Raw genomic sequence first — 26184 nt, 5'->3', positions numbered from 1 at the left:
CTGCCCCCTCTTCCTTCAGCTCCTGAAGTGTTGAGAATTCACAACTTTCCTGCTCAGGTTTTATTAAAAGCAGAATAAAAAAAACCATCACAACAAGAAGCAGCAGCAGCAGCAGCAGCATCCAGGGGGCGGCCCCGTGTGAGAGATCTCCTTTTTGGGAGTCCCCATCCTACATCCTGTGTCCATATATGGGCTTTTACGTCACAGCAGCATCACTGGAGACTCCTGAAATGGAGAGATCCCAGGCAGCGGAAGATCAGGGGCTGCCCCTGCTGCATATATAAGGAGGAGGAGGCAGGAGCATGGACACAAGAGCAGCAGCAGCCTGGCACAGCAGACCCCAGCCTGGCACAGCAGACCCCAGCCTGGCACACAGCAGACCCCAGCCTGGCACACAGCAGACCCCAGCCTGGCACAGCAGACCCCCAGCCTGGCACACAGCAGACCCCAGCCTGGCACACAGCAGACCCCAGCCTGGCACACAGCAGACCCCAGCCTGGCACACAGCAGCACTCATATGCAGTTCAGGATCATGGATCTCTCCTGCCAGGACTCCATCTATCCCAAATACCCAGAGGACTGTGACCTGAAGGAGGAAGGAGAGCAGAGCCTGGGGTCAGCATCAGGGGAGCAGCCTGAACCCCAGCAGAGCCCAGCAGCCCCCCAATACACTGCAGGTAAGAGAAGGCATCCTGTGGAGATATGGGGGGGATCAGGAGAAGGCAGCATTTGTGGGGTGGTCCTAGCATATCCACTGGGGGCTTAGATGCTGCAGCCTCCATGTGTGAGCTGAGGTGGGGATGCTATACAAGGATGAGTGCATAAGGGGCAGAAATGGGGGTGTAATGGCAGTGCAATGGTTAATGGATGGGGTGCACTGGCTATAGCATGGGGGTCCAATGGTATAGGATGGGGTGCACTGGCTATAGCATGGGGGGTCCAATGGTATAGGATGGGGGTGCACTGGCTATAGCATTGGGGGAGCACTGGTTATAGCATGGGGGAGCACTGCTATACTTACATGTACATATGGTGACCCCTCCTCTAATCTCACCCTCTTGTCTCCCCCTCAGGTGTCTTTTGCAGTCGTGCAGACGAGGAGGCCCCCGACTACTTCTTCCCCAGTAGTCAGCCCTCCCCACCTCTCCCTCTCAACTACTCGGGGAGTTTCTTCATAGAGTCAGTCCCAGAGCACAGCCATGACCCTGAAGCCTTGTTCAACATCATGTCCGGCATCCTTGGACTGTCGCCTTTCTCTGCCCCCCCTCGTCCTAGCCGGCAGGAGTCGCTGTACTCGCTCCCTGAGGCCATCCAGACCCATATGGACCTTTACTCCGGCTGCCAGCCCAATCTGAACATGTCGTTGCCCCAGCAGCAGGGCTACTCTGGCCAGCTGTACTCTGCCTTCAGCAGCACCGAGGACCTTCACCAGGTGCCCAGCTCACCCAACCTGGGCAGCTCCTGCTCCACCCAATGCTTCTTTGACTCTAAAGTCCTCCCCACCAAGCAGGACATGGACCTGTCCCCCATCTCCCCCACATTGGATTCATTCAGTGCCCAGTGGGACTCGCAGGGACCTCAGACCCTGGGCCAGGCTTCCTACCCTACAGATGGCTTTCTGACCCCTGACAACTCCTCTCCTGTCTTTCATCCCTTGGAATCTAAAGTGGAGTCCATGTTGTCCTCCTGCTGCCAATCCCTGCCTGCTGAGGAGTCTGCCCTGTACAACATGGACTACAACTCCCAGTCTGACCCCTACCCCTCAGGTCAGTCTGACACGTATGACTTCACTGAGACCCAGATTGACCTGAAGCCTCAGCTCTTGCCAGATGCCAAGTATCAATCAGTGGCAGGACTGATGGCCCAGGAGGAGGTCCTCCAGCACCAGTCTCCTCCACTCATCTCCACGGACTTTCTGGGTCTGTCCCCTACAGCTGGCACTATCCCCCCTCCTGGGAACCCCCTGGCTGAGCCGAGGAAGAAATACCGGAGAAACAAGTTTCCAGCCAAGTGCTTTCGGCCCAAGCCCCATGAGAAGGCCTTCTCCTGCCCGGTGGAGAGCTGCATCAGAAGCTTTGCCAGGTCAGACGAGCTGAACAGGCACCTGAGGATCCACACCGGCCACAAGCCCTTCCAATGCAGGATCTGCTTGAGGAACTTCAGCCGCAGCGACCACCTGACCACCCACATAAGGACCCACACCGGGGAGAAGCCCTTCTCATGTGACCTTTGTGGCAGGAGGTTTGCTAGGAGCGACGAGAAGAAGCGACATGGGAAGGTGCACCTGAAGCAGAAGAGCAGGACTGAGGAGAAGCTGAAGGGTCTGGGCTTTTACCCCTTGGGACTGTCCTTCAGCACCCTGTGAGCAGCTCAGCATTGGTCTGGGTTCACACTTTACTTCTTGGAGATGCCACTTATCTCCTGCTGGTTGTCAGCTCCAGCTCCTTGGGAGGAGATGATCTGGCTTGTGGCTCTTCCCTGCATGGCTCTGTGGTCTCTGTGCTGTATACACTTCTGTACACCCGCTGTATACTGTATATACTCCTGCAGGAGCCCATGACCTGGAGCTATGGGAAGGTTCAGCACTGGACAGCTCCGACTGCTGCGACGACTCTGGAGGGGCTGGAGGACTGAGGAGGTGCAGACCTCACTGTGTATATATATATACTGTATGTAGTAGACATGGACTGTTCCTGCTGTCAGGCACTTAGCGTGTGAGTGTATGTATGTGCGTATGATGAGGGTAGTACTATCTATGCTGCTAGGAGTGGACTCTCTGAGGTTTGTACAGATGTTTCCATCCTATTTTTAGACTCTGCCTGTCTTCACTTTGTATAAGACGCTGCTGATGCTGCGGTTTTGTGTCAGCTGCTGCTCACTTGTATTTATCATTTTTGTATCGAAAAAAAATCAGATTCAGATGAAAGTGAAAATAAAATGTTTATTTTTTCAAGGAAATAAAGCTGGTTGTGATTCACCAACATCTCCTTGTTATGTGCTATGACTGTAGGGGCTCAGTATGGAAGGGGCGGGGACTGGGCGGGGGTCCGGGAAGGTGCACGACACACCCCAAGGAGAGCTATCACTGTGGAGATGGGATACAGGGGCTTACTACTCCAAACTGCTACTATAATACACCATCTCATACCGCCACTATAATACACCACCACATACCGCCACTATAATACACCACCACATACCGCCACTATAATACACCATCACATACCGCCACTATAATACACCATTACATACCACCACTATAATACATCATCACATACCGCCACTATAATACACCATCACATACCACCACTATAATACACCATCACATACCGCCACTATAATACATCATCACATACCGCCACTATAATACACCATCACATACCACCACTATAATACACCATCACATACCGCCACTATAATACACCATCACATACCACCACTATAATACATCATCACATACAGTTACTATAATACATCATCACATACCGCCACTATAATACACCATCACATACCACCACTATAATACATCATCACATACCGCCACTATAATACACCATCACATACCACCACTATAATACACCATCACATACCGCCACTATAATACACCATCACATACCACCACTATAATACACCATCACATACAGTTACTATAATACACCATCACATACCACCACTATAATACATCATCACATACCGCCACTATAATACATCATCACATACCGCCACTATAATACATCATCACATACCGCCACTATAATACACCATCACATACCGCCACTATAATACATCATCACATACCGCCACTATAATACACCATCACATACCGCCACTATAATACACCATCACATACCGCCACTATAATACACCATCACATACCGCCACTATAATACACCATCACATACCACCACTATAATACACCATCACATACCGCCACTATAATACACCATCACATACAGTTACTATAATACATCATCACATACCGCCACTATAATACACCATCACATACCGCCACTATAATACACCACATACCGCAACTATAATACACCATCACATATCTCCACTATAACACACCATCACATACAGTTACTATAATACACCATCACATACCGCCACTATAATACACCATCACATACCGCCACTATAATACATCATCACATACCGCCACTATAATACACCATCACATACCGCCACTATAATACATCATCACATACCGCCACTATAATACACCATCACATACCACCACTATAATACATCATCACATACCGCCACTATAACACACCATCACATACCGCCACTATAATACACCATCTCATACCGCCACTATAATACACCATCTCATACCACCACTATAATACACCATCACATACCGCCACTATAATACACCATCACATACCACCACTATAATACACCATCACATACCGCCACTATAATACACCATCACATACCACCACTATAATACATCATCACATACCGCCACTATAATACACCATCACATACCACCACTATAATACACCATCACATACCACCACTATAATACACCATCTCATACCGCCACTATAATACACCATCTCATACCGCCACTGTAATACATCATCACATACCGTTACTATAATACACCATCTCATACCATTACTATAATACACCATCACATACCACCACTATAATACACCATCTCATACCGCCACTATAATACATCATCACATACCGCCACTATAATACACCATCACATACCGCCACTATAATACACCATCACATACCACCACTATAATACATCATCACATACCGCCACTATAATACACCATCACATACCACCACTATAATACATCATCACATACCGCCACTATAATACACCATCACATACCACCATTATAATACATCATCACATACCGCCACTATAATACACCATCACATACCGCCACTATAATACACCATCACATACCACCACTATAATACACCATCACATACCGCCACTATAATACACCATCACATACCACCACTATAATACATCATCACATACCGCCACTATAATACACCATCACATACCACCACTATAATACACCATCACATACCGCCACTATAATACATCATCACATACCGCCACTATAATACACCATCACATACCGCCACTATAATACACCATCACATACCGCCACTATAATACACCATCACATACCGCCACTATAATACACCATCACATACCACCACTATAATACACCATCACATACCACCACTATAATACATCATCACATACCGCCACTATAATACATCATCACATACCGTTACTATAATACACCATCACATACTGCCACTATAATACACCATCTCATACCGCCACTGTAATACACCATCACATACCGCCACTATAGTACACCATCTCATACCGCCACTATAATACACCATCACATACTGTTACTATAATACACCATCTCATACCATTACTATAATACACCATCACATACCACCACTATAATACACCATCTCATACCGCCACTATAATACACCATCTCATACCGCCACTGTAATACATCATCACATACCGTTACTATAATACACCATCACATACCGTTACTATAATACACCATCACATACCGTTACTATAATACACCATCACATACCGCCACTATAATACACCATCACATACTGTTACTATAATACACCATCACATACCACCACTATAATACACCATCACATACCGTTACTATAATACACCATCACATACCGTTACTATAATACACCATCACATACCACCACTATAATACACCATCTCATACCGCCACTATAATACACCATCTCATACCGCCACTGTAATACATCATCACATACCGTTACTATAATACACCATCTCATACCATTACTATAATACACCATCACATACCACCACTATAATACACCATCTCATACCGCCACTATAATACATAATCACATACCGCCACTATAATACACCATCACATATCGCCACTATAATACACCATCACATACCGTTACTATAATACACCATCACATACCACCACTATAATACACCATCTCATACCGCCACTGTAATACATCATCACATACCGTTACTATAATACACCATCTCATACCATTACTATAATACACCATCACATACCACCACTATAATACACCATCTCATACCGCCACTATAATACATCATCACATACCGCCACTATAATACACCATCACATACCGCCACTATAATACACCATCACATACCGCCACTATAATACACCATCACATACCGTTACTATAATACACCATCACATACCACCACTATAATACACCATCTCATACCGCCACTATAATACACCATCTCATACCGCCACTGTAATACATCATCACGTACCGTTACTATAATACACCATCTCATACCGCCACTATAATACACCATCACATACCGCCACTATAATACACCATCACATACCGTTACTATAATACACCATCACATACCACCACTATAATACACCATCTCATACCGCCACTATAATACACCATCTCATACCGCCACTGTAATACATCATCACATACCGTTACTATAATACACCATCTCATACCATTACTATAATACACCATCACATACCACCACTATAATACACCATCTCATACCGCCACTATAATACATCATCACATACCGCCACTATAATACACCATCACATACCGCCACTATAATACACCATCACATACCGCCACTATAATACATCATCACATACCGTTACTATAGTACACCATCTCATACCGCCACTATAATACACCATCACATACTGCCACTATAATACACCATCACATACAGTTACTATAATACACCATCACATACCACCACTATAATACACCATCACATACCGTTACTATAATACACCATCACATACCACCACTATAATACACCATCTCATACCGCCACTATAATACACCATCTCATACCGCCACTGTAATACATCATCACATACCGTTACTATAATACACCATCTCATACCATTACTATAATACACCATCACATACCACCACTATAATACACCATCTCATACCGCCACTATAATACATAATCACATACCGCCACTATAATACACCATCACATACCGCCACTATAATACACCATCACATACCGTTACTATAATACACCATCACATACCACCACTATAATACACCATCTCATACCGCCACTGTAATACATCATCACATACCGTTACTATAATACACCATCTCATACCATTACTATAATACACCATCACATACCACCACTATAATACACCATCTCATACCGCCACTATAATACATCATCACATACCGCCACTATAATACACCATCACATACCGCCACTATAATACACCATCACATACCGCCACTATAATACACCATCACATACCGTTACTATAATACACCATCACATACCACCACTATAATACACCATCTCATACCGCCACTATAATACACCATCTCATACCGCCACTGTAATACATCATCACATACCGTTACTATAATACACCATCTCATACCGCCACTATAATACACCATCACATACCGCCACTATAATACACCATCACATACCGTTACTATAATACACCATCACATACCACCACTATAATACACCATCTCATACCGCCACTATAATACACCATCTCATACCGCCACTGTAATACATCATCACATACCGTTACTATAATACACCATCTCATACCATTACTATAATACACCATCACATACCACCACTATAATACACCATCTCATACCGCCACTATAATACATCATCACATACCGCCACTATAATACACCATCACATACCGCCACTATAATACACCATCACATACCGCCACTATAATACATCATCACATACCGTTACTATAATACACCATCACATACCACCACTATAATACACCATCTCATACCGACACTATAATACACCATCTCATACCGCCACTGTAATACATCATCACATACCGTTACTATAATACACCATCTCATACCATTACTATAATACACCATCACATACCACCACTATAATACACCATCTCATACCGCCACTATAATACATCATCACATACCGCCACTATAATACACCATCACATACCGCCACTATAATACACCATCACATACCACCACTATAATACATCATCACATACCACCACTGTAATACACAATCTCATACCGCCACTATAATACACCATCACATACCGCCACTATAATACACCATCACATACCGCCACTATAATACATCATCACATACCACCACTATAATACACAATCTCATACCGCCACTATAATACACCATCACATACTGCCACTATAATACACCATCACATACCACCACTATAAAACAACATCTCATACCGCCACTGTAATACACCATCACATACCGCCACTATAGTACACCATCTCATACCGCCACTATAAAACACCATCACATACCACCACTATAATACACCATCACATACCGCCACTATAATAAACCATCACATACCGCCACTATAATACACCATCACATATCGCCACTGCAATACACCATCACATACCACCACTATAATACACCATCACATACCGTTACTATAATACACCATCACATACTGTTACTATAATACACCATCACATACCACCACTATAATACACCATCACATACAGTTACTATAATACACCATCACATACAGTTACTATAATACACCATCACATACTGCCACTATAATACACCATCACATACTGCCACTATAATACACCATCTCATACCGCCACTGTAATACATCATCACATACCGTTACTATAATACACCATCTCATACCGCCACTATAATACACCATCACATACCGCCACTATAATACACCATCACATATCGCCACTACAATACACCATCACATACCACCACTATAATACACCATCACATACCACCACTATAATACACCATCACATACTGTTACTATAATACACCATCACATACCACCACTATAATACATCATCACATACAGTTACTATAATACACCATCACATACAGTTACTATAATACACCATCACATACTGCCACTATAATACACCATCACATACTGCCACTATAATACACCATCTCATACTGTTACTATAATACACCATCACATACCGCCACTATAATACACCATCTCATACTGCCACTATAATACATCATCACATACAGTTACTATAATACACCATCACATACCACCACTATAATACACCATCTCATACCGCCACTATAATATACCATCACATACCGCCACTATAATACACCATCACATACCGCCACTGTAATGCATCATCTCATACCACCACTATAATACACCATCACATACCGCCACTATAATACACCATCACATACCGCCACTATAATACACCATCTCATACCACCACTATAATACATCATCACATACCGCCACTATAATACACCATCTCATACCACCACTATAATACATCATCACATAACGCCACTATAATACACCATCTCATACCGCCACTATAATACACCATCACATACCGCCACTATAATACACCATCTCATACCGCCACTATAATACACCATCACATACCGCCACTATAATACACCATCTCATACCACCACTATAATACATCATCACATACCACCACTATAATACACCATCTCATACCACCACTATAATACATCATCACATAACGCCACTATAATACACCATCTCAATTCATCCAAGGGACTCTGCTATAAAATGCCACCCCCCCCAGCCTGCACTCTCGGTCATAAGGCCTCATGCAGATAGGATTAGGTATAACAAAGAGCGCCTCTTTCTGTGGAGGACTGGGGGGTCTGAGCACTACATGGAGCTCTAATGTCACCAGCTGTCCTGTGATAAGTCACTGCTAGAACAATGTGCCCCTGCCGAGTAGATGAATACACAGCAGCCGCTGATGGGGGGTCTCAGCAGGGGGCCCCTGTGATCAGCTCATCTATAACATGTTCTGTATAGAGAAGAAACCCCTTACAGGAGCCTGATCTATCCTGTAATATACCAATAAGACAGAAGTATATACTATAATGTCACATGATATATAGAAAAAATATAGTACTCTATAATGACCGGTAATATAATGTGCTACAGTGCCATGTAATATACTATACTATCATAATATGTAATATAATATACTATAATAATATGTAATATAATATACTACAGTGTCATGTAATATACTATAATATACTATAATAATATGTAATATAATATACTACAGTATCATGTAATATAATATACTATAATAACATGTTATATAATATACTACAATGTCATGTAATGCAGTATAATATAATATACTACTATACAGTGTCATGTAATGTAATATAATATACTATAATAACATGCAATATAATATACTAGTGTCATGTAATATAATATAATATAATATAATATACTATAATAATATGTAATATAATATACTACAGTGTCATGTAATATACTATAATAATATGTAATATATTATACTACAGTGTCATGTAATATAATATACTATAATAATATGTAATATATTATACTACAGTGTCATGTAATATAATATAATATACTATAATAATATGCAATATAATATTCTACAGTGTCATGTAATATAATATACTATAATAATATGTAATATAATATACTACAGTGTCATGTAATATAATATACTAGTGTCATGTAATATACTATAATAATATGTAATATAATATACTACAGTGTCATGTAATATAATATAATATACTATAATAATATGTAATATACTACAGTGTCATGTAATATACTATAATAATATGTAATATATACTACAGTGTCATGTAATATAATATAATATACTATAATAATATGTAATATATTATACTACAGTGTCATGTAATATAATATAATATACTATAATAATATGCAATATAATATTCTACAGTGTCATGTAATATAACATAATATACTAGTGTCATGTAATATACTATAATAACATGTTATATAATATACTACAATGTAATATAATATGTCATGTAATGCAGTATAATATAATATACTATGGAATATGATATACTACAGTATAATGTAATATACTGTATATAGTCATGTAAAGTAATATAATATAATAACATACAATATAATATACTAATGCCATGTAATATACTATAATAACATGTTATATAATATACTACAATGTCATGTAATGCAGTATAATATAATATACTACTATACAGTGTCATGTAATATACTATAATATGTCATGTAATGCAGTATAATATAATATACTATGGAATATGATATACTATAATGTAATATACTGTATATAGTCATGTAAAGTAATATAATATAATGTAATATACTATATACTAATATGCTATATGTTATATACAGTATATATTACATATCGCTCCATCTTCTACTGGCAGATAAACATATAAATAACCTACAAAACTCTGGAGAATGCGTCAGAAGAAGACTACTCGCCCACCGATGTGATACAGGACATGCTGATATTAAGGCCTGTGGTCTAATGACCTGAAGTAACTGTATATATCTATCTTCTGATAATGGCTGATAACAGAGAACAACAGTAACCAGGACTAATCTGTCAGCTGGCAGGAGAGAAGATGGCGGCTGTGTAACTGTGGCTGGAGATAGAGCGCTCCTGATACTCCGAATGTGGCTCAGTGACATCCAGCAAGGTGGGACCGTCACAGAAACCTGAATTACTCTCTGCCAAATGGTATTTGGTTTCTTATAGGTTGTAAGACATGAGATGTTTACACGCGCGCACCCCCCAGATGTAACCGGTCATGTCTGTCCTGTATGCACATGGAATAATGCGTCCACTATTATTATTATTATTATTATTATTTATTTATATAGCACCATTAATTCCATGGTGCTGTACATTATTATATTCATCCCATGGTGCTGTACATTATTATATTAATTCCATGGTGCTGTACATTATTATATTCATCCCATGGTGCTGTACATTATTATATTAATCCCATGGTGCTGTACATTATTATATTAATCCCATGGTGCTCTGTACATTATTATATTAATCCCATGGTGCTCTGTACATTATTATATTTATCCCATGGTGCTCTGTACATTATTATATTAATCCCATGGTGATCTGTACATTATTATATTTATCCCATGGTGCTCTGTACATTATTATATTAATCCCATGGTGCTCTGTACATTATTATATTAATCCCATGGTGCTCTGTACATTATTATATTAATCCTATGGTGCTCTGTACATTATTATATTAATCCCATGGTGCTGTACATTATTATATTAATCCCATGGTGCTCTGTACATTATTATATTAATCCCACGGTGCTCTGTACATTATTATATTAATCCCATGGTGATCTGTACATTATTATATTAATCCCACGGTGCTCTGTACATTATTATATTAATCCCATGGTGCTGTACATTATTATATTAATCCCATGGTGCTCTGTACATTATTATATTAATCCCATAGTGCTCTGTACATTATTATATTACTCCCATGGTGCTGTACATTATTATATTAATCCCATGGTGATCTGTACATTATTATATTAATCCCATGGTGCTCTGTACATTATTATATTAATCCCATGGTGCTCTGTACATTATTATATTAATCCCATGGTGCTCTGTACATTATTATATTAATCCCATGGTGCTCTGTACATTATTATATTAATCCCATGGTGCTCTGTACATTATTATATTAATCCCATGGTGCTCTGTACATTATTATATTACTCCCATGGTGCTGTACATTATTATATTAATCCCATGGTGCTCTGTACATTATTATATTAATCCCATGCTGCTCTGTACATTATTATATTAATCCCATGGTGCTCTGTACATTATTATATTAATCCCATAGTGCTCTGTACATTATTATATTACTCCCATGGTGCTGTACATTATTATATTAATCCCATGGTGCTGTACATTATTATATTAATCCCATGGTGCTCTGTACATTATTATATTAATCCCATGGTGCTGTACATTATTATATTAATCCCATGGTGCTCTGTACATTATTATATTAATCCCATGGTGCTCTGTACATTATTATATTAATCCCATGGTGCTGTACATTATTATATTAATCCCATGGTGCTCTGTACATTATTATATTAATCCCATGGTGCTCTGTACATTATTATATTAATCCCATGGTGCTCTGTACATTATTATATTAATCCCATGGTGCTGTACATTATTATATTAATCCCATGGTGCTCTGTACATTATTATATTAATCCCATGCTGCTCTGTACATTATTATATTAATCCCATGGTGCTCTGTACATTATTATATTAATCCCATGGTGCTCTGTACATTATTATATTAATCCCATGGTGCTCTGTACATTATTATATTAATCCCATGCTGCTCTGTACATTATTATATTAATCCCATGGTGCTCTGTACATTATTATATTAATCCCATGGTGCTGTACATTATTATATTAATCCCATGGTGCTCTGTACATTATTATATTAATCCCATAGTGCTCTGTACATTATTATATTAATCCCATGGTGCTGTACATTATTATATTAATCCCATGGTGCTCTGTACATTATTATATTAATCCCATGGTGCTGTACATTATTATATTAATCCCATGGTGCTCTGTACATTATTATATTAATCCCACGGTGCTCTGTACATTATTATATTAATCCCATGGTGATCTGTACATTATTATATTAATCCCACGGTGCTCTGTACATTATTATATTAATCCCATGGTGCTGTACATTATTATATTAATCCCATGGTGCTCTGTACATTATTATATTAATCCCATAGTGCTCTGTACATTATTATATTACTCCCATGGTGCTGTACATTATTATATTAATCCCATGGTGATCTGTACATTATTATATTAATCCCATGGTGCTCTGTACATTATTATATTAATCCCATGGTGCTCTGTACATTATTATATTAATCCCATGGTGCTCTGTACATTATTATATTAATCCCATGGTGCTCTGTACATTATTATATTAATCCCATGGTGCTCTGTACATTATTATATTAATCCCATGGTGCTCTGTACATTATTATATTAATCCCATGGTGCTCTGTACATTATTATATTACTCCCATGGTGCTGTACATTATTATATTAATCCCATGGTGCTCTGTACATTATTATATTAATCCCATGGTGCTCTGTACATTATTATATTAATCCCATGGTGCTCTGTACATTATTATATTAATCCCATGGTGCTCTGTACATTATTATATTAATCCCATGGTGCTCTGTACATTATTATATTAATCCCATGGTGCTCTGTACATTATTATATTAATCCCATGGTGCTCTGTACATTATTATATTACTCCCATGATGCTGTACATTATTATATTAATCCCATGGTGCTCTGTACATTATTATATTAATCCCATGCTGCTCTGTACATTATTATATTAATCCCATGGTGCTCTGTACATTATTATATTAATCCCATAGTGCTCTGTACATTATTATATTACTCCCATGGTGCTGTACATTATTATATTAATCCCATGGTGCTGTACATTATTATATTAATCCCATGGTGCTCTGTACATTATTATATTAATCCCATGGTGCTGTACATTATTATATTAATCCCATGGTGCTCTGTACATTATTATATTAATCCCATGGTGCTCTGTACATTATTATATTAATCCCATGGTGCTGTACATTATTATATTAATCCCATGGTGCTCTGTACATTATTATATTAATCCCATGGTGCTCTGTACATTATTATATTAATCCCATGGTGCTCTGTACATTATTATATTAATCCCATGGTGCTGTACATTATTATATTAATCCCATGGTGCTCTGTACATTATTATATTAATCCCATGCTGCTCTGTACATTATTATATTAATCCCATGGTGCTCTGTACATTATTATATTAATCCCATGGTGCTCTGTACATTATTATATTAATCCCATGGTGCTCTGTACATTATTATATTAATCCCATGCTGCTCTGTACATTATTATATTAATCCCATGGTGCTCTGTACATTATTATATTAATCCCATGGTGCTGTACATTATTATATTAATCCCATGGTGCTCTGTACATTATTATATTAATCCCATGGTGCTCTGTACATTATTATATTAATCCCATGGTGCTCTGTACATTATTATATTAATCCCATGCTGCTCTGTACATTATTATATTAATCCCATGGTGCTCTGTACATTATTATATTAATCCCATGGTGCTGTACATTATTATATTAATCCCATGGTGCTCTGTACATTATTATATTAATCCCATAGTGCTCTGTACATTATTATATTAATCCCATGGTGCTGTACATTATTATATTAATCCCATGCTGCTCTGTACATTATTATATTAATCCCATGGTGCTCTGTACATTATTATATTAATCCCATGGTGCTTTACATTTGGGGGTTACATACAATACACAGAATATACAGGTAGATATACTAACAATGACGGACTGGCACAGTGGGGTAGAGGGCCCTGCCCGCGAGGGCTTACAATCTATGAGGGGAGGGGGGTAGAGACAGAAGGAGAGGGGGAGACTGTACAGATGGCGGTGCGGTGATAGTGTTATTGGAGGTTGTAGGCCTTCCTGAATAGGGGAGTCTTCAGGGCCTTCTTGAAGCCTGTGATTGTGGGGGTCAGTCTTATGTGTCTTGGTAAGGAGTTCCAGAGTATGGGCATACCTCCCAACCGTCCCGATTTCCGCGGGACAGTCCCGATTTGGGTGACATGTCCCGCGGTCCCGGTTGGAGGGAGGTATGTCCCGATTTCAACTCAGATCTGCGTCCAGAGGACGCAGATCTGAGTTGAACACACATGCGGCTGAAGGAAGGAGCTGACACAGGTCAGCTCCTCGCTTCGCCGCTGCCCGCCTCTCTCCCTGACACACGCGGCTGAAGCTGCTCGCGTGCTCGCTTCGCCGCTGCGTCTCTCTCTCGCTGACACATGCGGCTGAAGCGAGGAGCTGACCTGTGTCAGCTCCTCGCTTCACTGCTGCCGCCGGCTCCTGGCTTGTAGACGCGATGTACAAGCCAGGAGCCGGCGGCAGCAGTGAAGCGAGGAGCTGACACAGGTCAGCTCCTCGCTTCAGCCGCATGTGTCAGCGAGAGAGAGAGACGCAGCGGCGAAGCGAGCACGCGAGCAGCTTCAGCCGCGTGTGTCAGGGAGAGAGGCGGGCAGAGAGCGGCGAGGGAGCGGAGGAGAAGGTAAGTTTAATGTGGAGGTGGAACGTGAATCTGGGGGCAGATGAAGGAGAGGACGGCATGACACTGGGGGCAGAGATGGAGAAGACATGATTCTGGGGGCAGAGATGGAGGGACAGGAATCTGGGGGCAGAGATGGAGGGACATGAATCTGGGGGCAGAGATGGAGGGACAGGAATCTGGGGGCAGAGATGGAGGGACATGAATGTTGGGGCAGAGATGGAAGAGGGACATGAAACTGGGGGCAGAGATGGAGAGGACATGAATCTGGGGGCAGAGATGGAGGGACAGGAATCTGGGGGCAGAGATGGAGGGACATGAATCTGGGGGCAGAGATGGAGGGACAGGAATCTGGGGGCAGAGATGGAGGGACAGGAATCTGGGGGCAGAGATGGAAGAGGGACATGAAACTGGGGGCAGAGATGGAGAGGACATGAATCTGGGGGCAGAGATGGAGAGGACATGAATCTGGGGGCAGAGATGGAGGGACATGAATGTGGGGGCAGAGATGGAAGACGGACATGAAACTGGGGCAGAGATGGAGAGGACATGAATCTGGGGGCAGAGATAGAGGGACATGAATCTGGGGGCAGAGATGGAGGGACATGAATCTGGGGGCAGAGATGGAGAGGACATGAATCTGGGGGCAGAGATGGAGGGACATGAATCTGGGGGCAGAGATGGAAGAGGGACATGAAACTGGGGGCAGATGAAGGGTGTATATGAAACTGGGGAAGAGATAGAGGGGGGACATATAATTTACGGGTGACTGTAGGAGGATTATACTGTGTGCGGGCACATGAAAAATTAATGAGTGGGCGGAGTCAACACAAAAGTGGGTGGGGCTAAATTTGCCGCACATTTTCTCCCTCTTTCGGTTCTTCAAAAGTTGGGAGGTATGGTATGGGGGATGCACAGAAGAAGTCTTGGAGATGGTTGTGTGAGGAGCGGATGAGAGCAGAGCAGAGCAGGAGGTCATTGGAGGATCTGAGGTTACATGTGGGCAGGTAGCGGGAGATGAGGTCAGAGATATATGGTGGGGACAGGTGAGGTCAGAGATATATGGAGGGGACAGGTGAGGTCAGAGATATATGGTGGGGACAGGTGAGGATGAGGTCAGAGATATATGGAGAGGACAGGTGAGGATGAGGTCTGAGATATATGGAGAGGACAGGTGAGGATGAGGTCAGAGATATATGGAGGGGACAGGTGAGGTCAGAGATATATGGAGGGGACAGGAGAGGTCAGAGATATATGGAGGGGACAGGAGAGGTCAGAGATATATGGAGGGGACAGGTGAGGTCAGAGATATATGGAGGGGACAGGTGAGGTCAGAGATATATGGTGGGGACAGGTGAGGATGAGGTCAGAGATATATGGAGGGGACAGGTGAGGATGAGGTCAGAGATATATGGAGGGGACAGGTGAGGATGAGGTCAGAGATATATGGAGGGGACAGGTGAGGATGAGGTCAGAGATATATGGAGGGGACAGGTGAGGATGAGGTCAGAGATATATGGAGGGGACAGGTGAGGATGAGGTCAGAGATATATGGAGGGGACAGGGTGTGGATGAGGTCAGAGATATATGGAGGGGACAGGGTGTGGATGAGGTCAGAGATATATGGAGGGACAGGTGTGGATGAGGTCAGAGATATATGGAGGGGACAGGTGAGGATGAGGTCAGAGATATATGGAGGGGACAGGTTGTGGATGGCTTTGTATGTTAGCGTTAGTAGCTTGACCTCTATTCGCTGGGCTATAGGTAGTCAGTGGAGGGACTGGCAGAGGGGAGCAGCCGATGAAGATCGGGGGGTGAGGTGGATTAAGCGAGCAGCACAGTTTAGGGTGGACTGGAGGGGGGCGAGGGTGTTTGCTGGGAGTCCATGGAGAAGGGTGTTGCAGTAGTCTAGGCGGGAGATTATGAGGGCCTGGACGAGCATCTTGGTAGTTTCCTGGGTGAGGAAGGGGCAAATTCGGTGGATGTTCTTGAGTTGGAGGCGGCAGGAGGTGTTGAGAGCTTGAATATGTGGCTTGAAGGATAAGTCAGAGTCCACTATAGACTTGTGTCATGTAGCCTATCCCCACAGACATCACCAATCAATCCATGTAGCCTATCCCTCCAGACATCACTAAACAATCCATGTAGACAATCCCCACAGACATCACCAATCAATCCATGTAGCCTATCCCCACAGACATCACTAAACAATCCCTGCAGACATCACCTGTCAGTCTGTGCAGTCTATCCCTACAGACATGACTAATCCATCCTGCAGAGGGCAGATAACTACGACTAGTAACCTCTTATATGGCAGCCCCTGTGACAGCCAGTACTAGCTGCTATTACACCTTCCTTTCTGCAAACCTAGAATGGCAGTATGTTAACCTGACATCTGGGTGCGGGCAGTAGGGTAGTTATATGGGTGCAGGATTGGTCTTGTCTGCGCCTGGTTTAAGATAAGATAAGATAATAGGTCAGGACTCGCTGGCGGAGATAAGGACTGTGATGTCATCAGGACTGTAGCGCTCCGCTGTCTGAGGAACAAAATGAAGCTTTCCCAGCGTCTCACGTCCTTCAGATTGGCGTCGCAGGATACTAATGGCTGACAGTGTGGTATACAGGGGTACAGTGCGGTATACAGGGGTACGTGGGGGACCGAGAGCATAGAATGACAATGTCCTCTCCAGTCCTTCTGTAATGGCTGTCACTAGTCCTGGCGCAGGCGCAGCGCTATACCGCACTGTGTAATGGGAACGTACACAAGAAGCCACTTCTCAAATAAAAGGACAAAACACGTAAAAGCCTTTTCTGTACAGACAGCGAGGAGACAAAACACCGAATGACACCGTAACCAAAGACGAGAAGAGACTGACGTCAGCCGAGTATGAGGAGCGAGGAGACACGGAGGAAGATCTGCAAGTCAATACAATGTCATAGTGAACAGGGGGGACAGCAAAGACTGGACAAACCTGTAACTGGGGGCCGCCATATAGTAAGTGCTGGTGATGTCACCACCTGCCGGGGCACCGTATATATACTGTCCTATAGTGCACACCCTATAATGTCTCTAATGGCCCCTCCATACAACACAATGGACCTGCTGCCCCTAAAGTATTCATTACACATTTTCCAAAAATTTTGGGTTTGTCATCCACAAACTCTTCAGACTTCAAAGTATAATAATATATGCACAGCCGGTATAACCTGGATATATACTGTATATAATATATATGTACAGCTGGTATAACCTGGGTATATACTGTATATAATTATATATGTACAGCCGGTATAACCTGGGTATATACTGTATATATGTACAGCTGGTATAACCTGGGTATATACTGTACATAATTATATATGTACAGCCGGTATAACCTGGGTATATACTGTATATAATTATATATGTACAGCCGGTATAACCTGGGTATATACTGTATATATGTACAGCTGGTATAACCTGGGTATATACTGTACATAATTATATATGTACAGCCGGTATAACCTGGGTATATACTGTATATAATTATATATGTACAGCTGGTATAACCTGGGTATATACTGTATATAATTATATATGTACAGCTGGTATAACCTGGGTATATACTGTATATATGTACAGCTGGTATAACCTGGGTATATACTGTATATAATTATATATGTACAGCCGGTATAACCTGGGTATACACTGTATATAATTGTATATGTACAGTTGGTTCTTGTACCTCTTATGTACAAGAATATAACTACTATAATACTACTCCTATGTACAAGAATATAACTACTGTAATACTACTCCTATGTACAAGAATATAACTACTATAATACTACCTCCTATGTACAAGGATATAACTACTATAATACTACTCCTATGTACAAGAATATAACTACTATAATACTACTCCTATGTACAAGAATATAACTACTATAATACTACTCCTATGTACAAGAATATAACTACTATAATACTGCTCCTATGTACAAGAATATAACTACTATAATACTGCTCCTATGTACAAGAATATAACTACTATAATACTACTCCTATGTACAAGAATATAACTACTATAATACTGCTCCTATGTACAAGAATATAACTACTATAATACTACTCCTATGTACAAGCATATAACTACTATAATACTACCTCCTATGTACAAGAATATAACTACTATAATACTACCTCCTATGTACAAGAATATAACTACTATAATACTACTCCTATGTACAAGAATATAACTACTATAATACTGCTCCTATGTACAAGAATATAACTACTATAATACTACTCCTATATACAAGAATATAACTACTATAATACTACCCCTATGTACAAGAATATAACTACTATAATACTACTCCTATGTACAAGAATATAACTACTATAATACTACCTCCTATGTACAAGACTATAACTACTATAATACTACTCCTATGTACAAGAATATAACTACTATAATACTACTCCTATGTACAAGAATATAACTACTATAATACTACTCCTATGTACAAGAATATAACTACTATAATACTGCTCCTATGTACAAGCATATAACTACTATAATACTACTCCTATGTACAAGAATATAACTACTATAATACTGCTCCTATGTACAAGAATATAACTACTATAATACTACTCCTATATACAAGAATATAACTACTATAATACTACTCCTATGTACAAGAATATAACTACTATAATACTACCTCCTATGTACAAGAATATAACTACTATAATACTGCTCCTATGTACAAGAATATAACTACTATAATACTACTCCTATGTACAAGAATATAACTACTATAATACTACTCCTATGTACAAGAATATAACTACTATAATACAACCTCCTATGTACAAGAATATAACTACTATAATACTGCTCCTATGTACAAGAATATAACTACTATAATACTACCTCCTATGTACAAGAATATAACTACTATAATACTGCTCCTATGTACAAGAATATAACGAAGGATTATGTAGATAATCTTGTTTCCCTTAGTCCTAACAGCGGCACAATGTGGGGTATTTTGTGCCCCTGTGTGCTGGTAGGACAGGCGGAGTTTTAATTAGCCATGTATTAATTTCACATGGCTTGCTCCCTTTAAGAGGGCACAGATACCTCCCCCCTGTGTGTAAATAACAAGTAATAATACATACATTTCAAATAAACAACAATAGGGGGGGGGATCCTTGTGCCGCTGTTAGGACTAAGGGAAACAAGATTATCTACATAATCCTTCGTTCCCTGTCGTCCTTACCAGCGGCACAATGTGGGGAAATAGCAAGTAATCCCCATAAGGGTGGGACATTAAACACAAGCAGAATGTAATACAGTGCGCCCGAAGGCAGTAGCTTCTGAGACGTACCGATCAAGTCGGTAGTGCTTCACAAAGGTCAATTCTGAAGACCAGGATGCTGCTGCACAAATCTGATACAAGGCAAGAGCCTTGATTTCCGCCCAAGAGGTCGACACTGCCCGTGACGAGTGGGCCCTTAGGACAGTGGGCGGAGGTAAGTTCTGTTTTACAAATGCCAACTTGATTGCTTCCTTCACCCAGCGGGAGATGGTTGCTTTAGAAGCCTTGCAGCCTTAATGGCCACCTACATAATTTATTAATAAGTTTTCAGATCTCCTGAAAGCGCGCATGCGCTGAAGATAAATCTGCAGGTTCCGGACTAAATCCAGGGTATGCCACCTCTCCTCCTCAGGGGAAGTGGGTACTGGAAAAAAGGTTGGCAGGCAAATGAGCTGACACACATTTGCCCTAGAAGAAACCTTAGGCCTGAACCCTGGCAGAAATCTTAACTGAACACGGTCTTCAAAGAAGGCAATGTAAGGAGCTTCCGATGAGAGTGCTTGAAGCTCCCCTACTCTTTTTGCCGAGGTGACAGCGAGGAGAAAAGATACCTTATAGGTCAGCCACTTTAGATCCACCTCCTCCAGGGGTTCGAATGGAGCAACACAAAGTGCCTTTAGGACCATGTTGAGGTCTCATTGGTGGACAGGAGCAGATACTGCTGGTCTCAGCCTGGTTGCCCCTTTGATAAAGGTGCTCACTAAAGGATCTTGAGACAACCACCTCCCCAGATAGGCGGACAGAGCGGCCACATGTACCTTCAGGGTAGAAGCTGCAAACCCTCTGTCTAGGCCGTCCTGAAGGAAATCCAGGATCGCCCTCACAGGGGGATCGGAGGAGTCCACTTCGTGATCCGTGCACCAGGCCTGGAAAATATTACCGACCCTACGGTAATTCTTATTGGTAGAGTTGGTCCTGGCGCTGGCTAAAGTCCTTAGGACGCCTTGAGACAGTCCTCTATTCCTTAATAGGGACTGGTCAACCTCCAGGCTGTCAGATTGAATCTCCTCAGATCGTGGTGTCTCAGCTCTCCTTGTGTCACCAGATCTGGGAGGGGGGGAAGCCTCCAATACCTGCCTTGACTCATCCACATGAGCTGGGCAAACCAAGTCCTTTTCGGCCAGAACGGGATTATGGCAATTCCCGAGACTTGGTCCTGTCTGATTTTCATCAATACCTTGGGTATGATGGAAACTGGAGGGAAAATGTATATCAGCCTGAACCTCCATGGGATGGACAGGGCATCCACTGCCAAGGCATTGTCCTCCTGGTACAGAGAACAGAAGGTTTCCACCTTGGCGTTGAGTCGGGTTGCCATGAGATCGACGTCTGGAAGGCCCCATGCTTGGACAATCTGTTGGAATCTGTCTTGATTGAGAGACCATTCTCCTGATACAGGGATACCCCGACTCAACTGATCCGCTACTATGTTCAGGGAGCCCTTGATGTGAACAGCGGATATGTGGGACAGATTCTTCTCTGCCCACGTGAAAATCAAGTTCGCCTCTCTCAGTAGGGCTGGAACCCTGGTGCCGCCTTGCTTGTTCAAGTATACTACCGTCGTCATGTTGTCTGACCGGACCTTGACTGCCTTCCCTTCGAGAAAAGGGGCGAAGTACTTCAGCGCCAGATAGACTGCTTTTAGCTCCTTCAGGTTGGAGGTTCCTACCTTTGGATTCCTCCACAGACCCTGGACGGTCCCGCCGTCTAGGTGGGCTCCCCATCCCGTATGGGATGCATCTGTTGTCAACAGGGTCCAACGAGGTTGGACCGAGGACCTTCCGTCTTTCAGGTGTCTCCACCATCTGAGGGAAAGACGGGTACCGGGAGAAAGGCAGATCTTCCTGTGCAGTCCCCGTGGAGATCCGTTCCAGGCTCTCAACATCTCCATCTGAAGGGGACGCAAATGCCATGAAGCCCAAGGGACCGCCTTGGCTGAAGACGACATTAGGCCTAGGACCCGCATGGCGGTGCGGATGGTGACCCGCCGGGTCCTGAAAAGGCCCTGCACTGAAGCTTCTATTTTCGTTCGCCTTGGACGGGATAGGAAAATCTGCATGCTCTGGGAATCCAGACTAAACCCTAGGTATCTCTTCCGGGTGGATGGCACTATTTCTGACTTCTCCCAATTGATCAGCCAACCCAACTCCTGGAGGAAGGCGATGGCTATCTGGAGGTGGTGATGGAGAATTGAAGTAGACTGAGCTTTTATAAGCCAGTCGTCGAGGTAGGGAACCACGAAGAGGCCTTGCAGTCTGAGGGTGGCGGTAACTGGTGCGACCATCTTGGTGAATACTTACGGGGCTGACGATATGCCGAATGGCAGAGCAGTGAACTGTAGGTGCTCTCTGTGACCAGCCATAAGAATGGCTATGCGTAGATACTTCTTGTGTGGCGGGAAGGTGGGGATATGTAAGTAGGCATCCTTCAGGTCCAGGGTGACCATGACCTCGTCGCGCAATAGAAAGTTGGTTACTGAGTCTATGGACTTCATCCTGAATGGCTTTCCCTTTATGACAAGGTTGAGGAACCGAAGATCTATAATCATCCGCCACCCTCCTGTGGACTTTGGAACCAGGAATACGGGTGAATAAACTCCTTATCCCACTTCTGAGGGAGGGACTCTTTCCAGGTCCCCCTTTGCGAAATATTCTGCCACGGAAGCCTCCAGGCAGACCTGTTGTAGAGCTGGTAGAACCCGCGTAGTGATGAACCGGTCCACAGGAGGGTGTGAGAACTCTATTGCGTACCCCCGCTGAACGAACTGAAGGACCCATGGATCCAAAATGTGAAGATGCCACGCCACGGAAAAATTTGGAAAGGCGCCCTCCTACGGGAGAGCTGGACACAGAGAGCGAAGCCTCCTCAAAACCCCTTCTTCTTAGGGTCTTCCTTGGGGACCCCTTGCCCCGCCCCTTTGGGCGGTATCTGGAGCGTCTCTGGTTACCTTGCTGAGGCCTGTATTGGGATGTAGCGTCTTGACCCCTAGAAGGGGAAAGCCTTCTTCTTCTGGTCGCTTGTGGTAGCGACCTGCCTTTACCTTCAGCCAGCCCCTCCATCAGGTCGTCCAGCCCCTGGCCGAAAATCTTCCCTGGTTGAAAGGGGAGGGAGCATAAAGAAAATTTGGAGGTGACATCAGCCTGCCAAGGATTGAGCCACAAGAGCCTCCTGGCAGCGGTATTCAGAGCCATGGTCTTGGAAGCCAGTTTCACCTTCTGTCTTGCTGACTCTCTCAGGAAATCCATAGCGAGACGGAATTCCCCCATGGACGCCAGGATTATGTCCCTGTTGGCCCCGGAGTCGATGTCCCGCTCCAGACGGTCCAACCGGGCTTGAAGCTTATCAGCTACTTTTTTGGAGGCGATGCCCACTGCCATCTGGGCTGAAGCAGACGAATACGCCTTCTTGAGTGTTGAATCCACTCTCCTATCGAGCAAATCTTGGAGGTTTGACCCGTCATCGATAGGCACGACAGTGCGACGGGAGAGCTTTGAGATGGTCAAATCCACCTTGGGCGGAGGACCCCAGCGATCCAGCTGGGAGGAATCAATTGGATATACTGCTTTGAAAGCCCTGGTGGTGACATAAGCTTCCTCCGGCTGCTTCCACTCTTGTTCCATTAAACTGGCCATGGAGGCGTCCACTTGAAAAACCCTCCGCTTTTCAGAGGTGGACGCAGAGGCTTCCCCCTTGCCAATCTGGTCCCACGACCAGATGGCCTTCAGCAGCTTGTTAGTCTTCTCACGATGAAAATATGGGTCTGCTGGAACAGGAGGACTGGTCGTCCGATGATATGGACTCATCCTCCATCTGGAGGCACTCCAGGGAGGGCAGCGAAACAGAATGCCTCTCATGCACTGTTTCTTGGTGAGCTGAGCCAGTGATGTACGGATATCCTTTAAGGAATCATCCTGCAAAAACAAGGATACTTAGAAGCCAGTGGGGACCCTACCCCTTTTAGCGGCTAACGTACTCACCATGTACTCCTTGACCTATGCTACCATATCACTGGTAACGGGTTCCTCCTGCAGAGGTCCCTTGCATTGCTGGCAGCGTGACCAGTCATAGCTATCAGGTAGTAGAACGTCACATTCAATACAAGCCAGATGTCTCTTTTTGAAGACTTCATCCGTCTCACTTGATCCCCGGGAGGGGTGGAAGACGAAGACATGACAAAGAAACTAGCTTTCAGCGATACCTAAGCATAGGATACGGAACATAAAGGAGTACATTCAAGGAACCATATAAGGAGACTCATCCAGCTTCAGTCAGACAACTTACCAAACTTCAGTCGAGTTTGCACTAGAACAAGTGTAGTTGAAGCAATAACATGAGCCACAACACGGAACCAGCTAGTGGTTTAAACTAGCAGGCAATGAGGGAAGCAACCATGCCCCTGTTTACAGCCCTGTATCCGGAAAGGGCCGTGGCTTAACAAAAAAATATGTGAGCTCCGTTCCTTGCCCTCCTGAGAGCACTCTCAGGCCTTATGAGTTGCTCCCTCCCTAGCCAACAGACCCTTGGCACATACCTTGCCTCTATAGCCGCACTGCACCGCTGTCTGCGTGGTCCCGGAGCGGCGGATGCCGAAACCGGAAGTGCCG

The 26184-nt window shown here is 42.8% G+C and overlaps 1 protein-coding gene across 1 annotated transcript; it reads left to right on the top strand.

The window, feature by feature from the left end:
• The first annotated feature begins 514 nt into the window (after positions 1–514).
• EGR4 (early growth response 4) lies at positions 515–2942 on the top strand. Its single transcript, XM_075266680.1, has 2 exons — positions 515–677; positions 1074–2942. Exons 1-2 carry the CDS (start codon positions 518–520, stop codon positions 2363–2365), a joined length of 1452 nt encoding a protein of 483 aa, XP_075122781.1. The 5' UTR covers positions 515–517; the 3' UTR covers positions 2366–2942.
• Positions 2943–26184: the final 23242 nt, after the last annotated feature.

The sequence above is a fragment of the Leptodactylus fuscus genome, chromosome 1 (genome assembly GCF_031893055.1).
Source record: "Leptodactylus fuscus isolate aLepFus1 chromosome 1, aLepFus1.hap2, whole genome shotgun sequence".
Lineage (NCBI taxonomy): Eukaryota > Metazoa > Chordata > Amphibia > Anura > Leptodactylidae > Leptodactylus > Leptodactylus fuscus.
Note: the sequence above shows the minus strand (reverse complement) of the source record. Positions and strands in the feature narration are given on the sequence as shown.

Coding starts and splice junctions, on each gene's coding strand:
- EGR4 (XM_075266680.1), top strand. CDS start 518: ATGCAGTTCAGGATCATGGATCTCTCCTGCCAGGACTCCATCTATCCC. Junction 678..1,073: donor AGCCCCCCAATACACTGCAG/GTAAGAGAAGGC, acceptor TCTCCCCCTCAG/GTGTCTTTTGCAGTCGTGCA.